The sequence below is a fragment of the Rhagoletis zephyria genome, unplaced genomic scaffold, assembly GCF_001687245.7.
Source record: "Rhagoletis zephyria isolate East Lansing unplaced genomic scaffold, Rhagoletis_zephyria_1.1 Rzeph_scaffold_20884, whole genome shotgun sequence".
Classification (NCBI taxonomy): Eukaryota; Metazoa; Arthropoda; class Insecta; order Diptera; family Tephritidae; genus Rhagoletis; species Rhagoletis zephyria.
Genome location: NW_016177942.1, coordinates 1 through 8,162, shown reverse-complemented (window position 1 = coordinate 8,162; position 8,162 = coordinate 1). Strand labels below are relative to the sequence as shown.

The window sequence follows — 8,162 nt, the reverse complement described above, 5'->3', positions numbered from 1 at the left end:
GTAAAAAGCCGTTGGGATTAATTAATTAATTAATTAATTAATTAATTAAGACACCGATTGGAATGAGTGGAAAGTGAGTTTTCAAATAGTTGTCAGCGAAAACTGGTTCTTGTTTAACAGATTTTATATGGACGAAAACACAAGTTTTAGGTCGAAAACCAGCTTTAGTAACGAAAACATGTTTCCGATGTCGGTCAGAACATGGTATAAGTGACAAAAACAAGAACAACGTGAATCAGCTGTTTCTCGACTTGTGGGCACGAAATGTGGGTTTTTGCGTTTCCGTACTTCTGAACTATGTTCCATTTTTGAAAGAAAATGCTTCTCTTTTTCTCTAATTACCAAATCCGGTCCGGATTGGTAGGGAAAGAACCTAGTGTTGATATTATCAGTGAACTGTAATTTTCGATTTTCTTTCCTCAACGTTTAAGACATTGTGATTTAAATAATATCAACAAAATTTCTGTGAAAAACCGAAACCGGAACGAAACCGAAACCAAAACCGAAATAAATTTTGAAGAACGAAACCAAAACCGAAACCGAAACACTTGGCAAAACCGAAACCCAAACCGGAACGTTATTTTGAATCGGTTTCATTCCTTGAAATGAACTACCACTAACCATACAGTGGAAGTTAAATTTGAAATGCATTATGAGTCTTTTATTATTGTAATTAATTGCTTTCTTGTCGCCACATATTGGGCAATCCAAAGGCGTCCTTTAGTATGGGTTTTAAGTATGTTGATAGTTTGCTGCTTGTAGCCGATCTGTAGTTATTATTAGTACTAAGTTTGTGGGTTTTAGTTAGAGCATTCATCGATACATTTGTTGGAGTCACACTTCGTCATTTCGTTATTCGTTATTTAATATTTCTGGTTCTACTAACACTAATGAGCACTCACATAAGGCCTTTGTTTTATTTTTTATAGTTTGACACTTAAATTGCTGTTATAAGTGGTAATATTTGCTTTCCCAAAAATTGTAGATATGTACGTGGTTAAGGCAGAAACGGAACGAATTGTCAATGCATGTATTTGGCTCGGTTTTATTATTTTTTTATCTTTCTATTGTATCTCTTTTATTGCGGCGTGGTCGTCAGTGGGATCGTTTACTACCTTCATACACCTGTCTTCTTTGATGACTTGCTCCTTTTTTATGTGCTCGTTTCCATTAATTAGTACGCTAGTGTTTCCTTTGTCAGTTTTGGTCGTTTGGTAGGGTGTTCGATTATTCACCTCTTTCCAAAAGCGTGTTTTGAGTTGTTTGAAAATTGCCATTTGCAAAAAAACTGTTTCCCAATTTTCAAATTAGAAAAATATCCGGTTTTTTCATGACCAATAATTTCAATGAAACTATTAGAAAAGAGCTAAGCAAAAAAAGTTCAAAATTTTTTATATCAAAAGTAAAACTAATAAAAATCTTTGAAAAAATCAAATTCGGTCGCATTTTAAACATTATTTAAAACGTTATTGCATTTTTAATACTTTTTTCGGATTTGAATAGTGCTCTTCCCGCCGTAGCCGAGTACGTAAATGTGCCTACTGCCACTCGGAAGGCCCATGGTTAATTTTTAGTTACAGCAGCATCAAAAAAAGTTTTTTGGAGTAAAAGTGTAGGTATCTCCATTGTGCTATAAAATCAAGAAGCAAAACCCTAATTAGGGGAGAAACTCGGAAACGCTCATTTATTGGAATCAAATATGATATACTGTTCAACCCGAAATAAGCTTGGAAATAATTTTAAAATTATTAAGGGATTTCTCTTAAACTGGAAAAAGACCTTGAAAACTGCGAATACCTCAAAGGGAGAAGTCAAGATTTGTATGAAATGTAAAACGCCGGTTTGTTCGATCAAAAAATCCGGTTTATTCAATATTCGAAGAATCAAGATTTCACAAAAACCGCTTATAGATATCCCAAACAAAACGGTGGAAACGGGTTTGGAAAAACCGAGTCAGTCACCCTACTTTTGAATTAGTTGTTTGCACATGTGTCTAGTGTGTTCCTGTTCCTCTTTCGGATATTTTGCTTGAGGCCTTTCTGTTTTCAGATCATCCTTAGCGCGTCAAAAGTTTTAAAGAAAATAATTCAAACTATGACAAACAAATTTTTAATACGCATGGAAGCCTGTTGTTTTCGAAAAAAAATTAAGGGAAATCAACGGAAGAAATCGGCGCAGAAATCTGCGAATTTTGAATATGCAAATGGAAATGCGCAAGCATTTTTTTAATATAGCATTTTCAGTTTAAATGAAACCATTTTCAAATTAAGCGTAACCTTTTTCAAATTAAATGCAACCTTTTTCCTGTTAAGCGAAACCTTTTTCAAATTAAATGAAACCTTTTTCAGATTCAATGAAACTTTATTCAAATTAAATGAAACTTTTTTCAAATTAAATGAAACTTTATTCAAATGAAATGAAACTTCTTTTTTGGATTACTTTGAATTAGCTGTTATGTGTTGCTCTCCCTTACGGTCAAGGCATGTAGAATACAGTGTTGCCGTTGCGGTTCAATTGGACCAAAATTGGTAGTTTCGTTTCTTAAAATAAGGCTTTGGTAGGTTGGTTGGTTTGTTGTGATTTTCGAGGGGTTTTGGTAACTAGGCAAATCATATAATTTATTCATTTTATAAAACTTCAAATATCTCTGTTTTCGGAAGTACATGTAAAGGATAATGTGAAAAAGAAAAGAGTCATGGGACATGTGAAAATTATTCTTGTACTGAAGTTGAATGTTGCCGTGATTAGACTGTGCTCTAATCCATAGAGTTTGCCAAATTTTACTTTTCGCTTAAGCGAGTGAGTGAGAAACGAGAGTATTTGTACTTTATTTCCCTCTTCTCCCTTAAGAAAATAATAGTTGACAGCTTTGAATTCGTGTNTAGTCAAAATGACTGTGCGAACTATGTTATGGACATGATCATCCAAATTCCGAAAGCGGCGAATGGACAAGCACTTCATTAATTTTATAAACTATGACTTAGGGCCGCTTGCATTATGTCTGGTTAACACTTTCTCCCAGTTAAACATCATAATGGGCGTTATCGACTCCCTGATATAAGTATGGCGTCGATAACGTCGATAACGATGTGTAACTGGGAGTTAAGGCTCTGTTACGTACGTGTTTTTACGTAGAAATCAAAAACCAACAGACTTCTACGTATGTAATGCTGTGCGTTGGGTAACAGCTTACACGCGAAGCTCATTTAACAAATTCCTTATGTGACAACTCTCAAGCAATGCCAAGTATGAATAACAGAGTCTTTAGTGTTAGCCAGACATGGTGCAAACGGCTCTTAATAAGTTAAGTTGATTCCTTAATTTAAAAAATGTTTAATACTTAATTTGAATAAAGTTTCATTTAATTTGAAAAAAGTTTCATTTGGTTTGAATAAAGTTTCATTGAATCTGAAAAAAGTTTCATTTAATTTGAATAAAGTTTCATTGAATCCGAAAAAGGTTTCATTTAATTTGAAAAAGGTTTCGCTTCATCTGAAAAAGGTTTCAATTAATTTGAAAAAGGTTTCGCTTAACCTGAAAAGGTTTCATTTAATTTGAAAAAAGTTTCATTTAAACAGAAAATGCTATATAAGCAGGGTAAACCTATGTAGTTATTTACATGGCATACTCGTAGTACATGGCGTATGAGTAACATTTTCTCAGCCCATATGGACGCACAGTGTACTTTTTAGGGGTTTGAGTGATTACAAATCTATGTTCTTTGAACGGGTTTAAATTTTCCTTCGCGGTTTCTTTTTGTGTTGTTAAGTGGAAAATTTTCTATCGATTGTCATAGCAAAAAGTTTAAATATGCCCCAATTTTACCTCGAAAAGTTACCTCAAATTGAAAAAATATGTATATATATTTCCAGTTCCTTTAGATTACCAAAAAAACACTTATTATTTTATCGGTTTTTTAATTTTTGGTATTGGAAGAGACTTATGTAATTGTTAATAGCAGTAGAAATTAAAAAATCGACTTTGTAAACTGACGCAAAATTTCATTTTTTTGTTGTTTTGCTTTGTAAAGTTTTATGTACCTATCGTTTACTTAATGAAAATTGTCAATTTAGGTCATTATCACAATTCAAAATATTTCATAAAGTTTTTTTTTATGCTTTTGCCTATTTTTGCCTATTCTCAGATAGGGCGTTTTTGAATCATTTGCTGAGATAGGGCAAATTCTGAAATAGGGCGTTCCTGAGCCGGCTGTCGAGATTAATCGATCTTCCACTCAGCCGTCGAGATATCATTTCAAATTTTTTTCTTTTTTCCCATCTTAACAATTGAACTGAAAAAGTAATTTTCGACTTAAATTTGCTAGTATTACTGGCTGTCAAAGTTTAAATTTTTTTTATAAAATTTCTCCATTAAATATCTAAAATTTTGACGTGATACGGATTATCGCAAAACGGCATCGCAATCTAGAGCCCAAAATTAAATTTACGTGTTTGGCCGTATAGTTTTAATATTTTAAAATTTACCTACAATGGGCCATATTATCAAAACCAAGCAATTGCTTTTTCTTAAAATTTCAAACCTTCTACTTTAATTTATTTAAGTAAATCGAGTATTAATCTGAAAATTTAAGAACAAATATTTGCTTAATTTTTATTCATAAGGCCCAATGTTTCCAAAATCTGTTTTATAGGGTTGACTTATAATTTTCTATGTATACATGTACATAAATGTATATATAAGCCTTTTCAATACCTCATATGAAAATTTTATAAAAAAGCAGGCATATATATACATACGTAAAGGCAAAATTCCGAGTCAAACGCATTTTTTTTTGTGCATAAATACGTATATTTTGCGCATATTTTCAAATTTTTTACTCGGATTCATTGGTGTAAAGTAAAAAACTAGGATGAAAATCTTTGGCAGTAATACGATTGGTTCGACACATAATATGAAAGCATTTAATTTGAAGTTTCTAACATAATCATTCTAACCATAACAACTTTCTCGTTAACAAAAGCATTTATATTTTTTTTCTTGTTTAATTTGCCATTTATATAAGTTTTTTTACAATTTCTATAAATGTTAAAAAAATTACAAAACGTAGAGCACGTACATACTTACTCATATACTAATTAATAGCGATGCATAATTTAGCTCTGCTAATATGCATTTGTTTTTGATTAAATATTTGGGTAAATTTTTTTTTTTGTTTTTGGACTTGGTTTTTATGTTAGTCTGTCTCATGCTTGTTTGTATACATATACACACATTTACACACATATAGAATACCTACTAAATATATCTACTAAAACTATTAAATATAATAAATTTCATTTGCCATTTCAAAGCATCAACATGTTCAGTTAGTTATAATTATGAAGTTCTAGTTTCTCATTAGGTACTATTTCCTTGGTTGCATTCACATTTACTTGTACATTTGTGTGCGTTTTCCTAAATTCGGTTTGTAACGTATCGATACGCGTTCACGTTCCTTTTGCATTTCTGAAATAACTTCATGCAATAAGTAAATATTTTAATTAAGATTTTATTATTGAAAATTTTCGTCCACACCTTTTACTAAACGTACTAAATTTTCATAGACATCAGCTTGCATCTCATCAAATACGTCAGCATTATCACCTTTACCCTCAATTGTATTATATTCACTTGCCTCGTTGCTTTGATAGCGTTTATGTGGCTGTTTACTTTTAAATCCCGTAAAAAGATCAGCCTTAATTTGGGAATATTTATGCACGAACAAAATGAAAAGAGCAAAATAAATAATACCGTTTTATTTACTCTGTAAATAACGATTGCCTGTTACGCACCTGGTAGTCACTCTGCTCTAACGACTTGGCGCTGCAAATCACATAGAAGTAGCCAGTAAGGAGCAGTATAGCCAGCAAACTCCATTGACCCATTTTCACTTGTAGTTTATGTCTGTGTAACGCTAATTAATGTGTTTGTAAATTGCAAAAATTTGTTTTTTAGAATTAAGCGGTATCCTTTGCTTTATGACAGTATATCAATCGCGGCTCCGATTGCGTGCTAATCTAAACAAAAACTGTGCTACTTAGCTGTTAAAAGCGATATTTTATAGCCGCTTTTATATGAACGAAGCGCCATTATGATAATGCTAGGCGCCATGCATAGATTTCAACACTTTCAAATGCTTCGTCATACAAAAAATTAGTTTAATAACATAGCGTGATATGCAGTTTTTCATTCGACGCAATCACTTTTCTTAGTAAATTGTCAAAAATTCACACAAAAAAATGTACAAATGATGCAAGTCACCTTTGTATTTAACAAGTCACAGTATTTTAATATCACCCAAATTATACAAGTATGTGTGTGTAGTAGGTTAGGTTAGGTTGTTTGAGCTGCCTTGAGCCAAGGCCGGGCAGGAGGCATAACTAGGCTTAAGGAGGCATGTTGTGGTACCGTTTAATTGGCTCAAAGTTGATTCCTACCATTTACTTAGACCAGCAAGACAGTCGGAAAAGTAGTGGTTGTACAACCCCATAAGCCTATACTGACCTTAGTAGGGTCGGTGTTTAGCCATCTTGATTCCAAAATTCATGCAACCTACAGCTCTTTGGCGACTTTAATGTATTAGTGAGCTCGCACGGCGTTAAACGCCCAAGATAGAATGTCAAAAACCCTTCAAACTATTCCAAATATTATGAGCTATTCGAGTGTCATATTTCTGCTAAATCTGTGCAGTCGTTTCGCATGGTAGGTTTTAAATATTATCAAATTTTAATTCACCCGATAAAAAGCTTCTAATTTCAAATAAGGCAAGGTCTTTATTTTACAGGTTATACAATTTATTTTCGAGTAAACTTCTACAAAGTTTAATTTGTGGCGGAAGTGAATTTCGAAACCTACCTGAAAGCCTTTTCAAACCCATTCCGATTAATATTCATCCATAACAAATTCAATTAACTTATTAAGTAATCTGAGTGCAGCTTATGGAATACGTGGCAACGCTCCTAAATATATTTCAGGAATAGAGCCTTTTCAACCCCAATACGATTGACACCCATATTTAAATAATTCATTTGACTTTTAAAATAATTTGAATAATACTTGAACAGGTGGCAACCCTCTAAAAACACCTAAAAAATATTTATAGTGTTCAAGCTAAAGTTTTCTGTATAAATTTTAGAACACATATTTGAATTAGGTAATTGCCCTAATTTATGTTGAGTTGAATTTTTTAAACAGGCGGCAACCCTCCTAAATATATTTCAGGAATAAATCCTTTCCAAATCATTTCGATGATACCCATCTTTTAATAATTCATCCAACTTCTTAAATAATTTGAATATCACTTTATAAGCACGTGGCAACCCTTTTCTAAATCTTCAAAATCAAGTTGTTTTTAACACTCTTTCACTTCATATTTCAAATAACTTGCGTCAAAGTGAATTAAATTCGACTTTTTATACAGATGGCACCCCTCTTCAAAAGTAATTCCGCCCTAAGATATTCTTAAATATTCTTCGTGTAACATTGCGATACATATTTTTATTAACTGATAAATTAAGTTGAATTATATTTTTTGAACATGTGGCAACCCCGCTCAGTATAGTTTGATTTTTTAAGCAGTTGGCAACCCTCCTAATTTTTAATTAAGAAAGAAATATTTTCAAAACCATTTTCATATATACCTATTTCTATTTTTTTTTCATTTCTAGATTTCAAGCCCAATTACGTATATATACGATATACATATGCACATTAATACATTATAATGTATATATGTATATTTTGGGAAAAATATTAAGATTTGCGTGAGCTATACAATCCAAAAATGTCATTATTTTGATTCCGTTGATACAAATTTTAAACATTTTGTTTGCAGGCCATTTGCGCTTCAGCTCTTCTATGATTCGAAAGGTAATTTAGAAAAAAAAAATTTTTTTCACTAATTTGGGTTATAAAAAACTTTTCATCACACCAAAATCGTATTTTTCAGAAATATTTGTGCGAAAGTTTTAAAACACAATAAATTTTATATTTCCGATGGAACAGTACATATGTATGTACATATGTATGTGTTTGTATTTTATTTGCAAAATTTTTATAAAGTTCAAGCCGGCACATCCTTGCCTCTAAATTCCACAAGCAAACCTCTAATACCCAGCTTGGCAATGTCAATGGCTAAAGTCCCTATGCTCTTAGATATGCTT

General features: G+C 32.1%; 1 protein-coding gene across 1 annotated transcript; it reads right to left on the bottom strand.

Moving 5' to 3' along the window:
* Positions 1-5,389: 5,389 nt before the first annotated feature.
* Positions 5,390-5,885, bottom strand: LOC108380938 (uncharacterized). The gene is made up of 3 exons (XM_017637336.1): positions 5,793-5,885; positions 5,536-5,695; positions 5,390-5,466 (listed from the first exon to the last, which is right to left on the bottom strand). The coding sequence occupies exons 1-3, from the start codon at positions 5,883-5,885 to the stop codon at positions 5,390-5,392; spliced, it is 330 nt and encodes a 109-aa protein (XP_017492825.1).
* Positions 5,886-8,162: the final 2,277 nt, after the last annotated feature.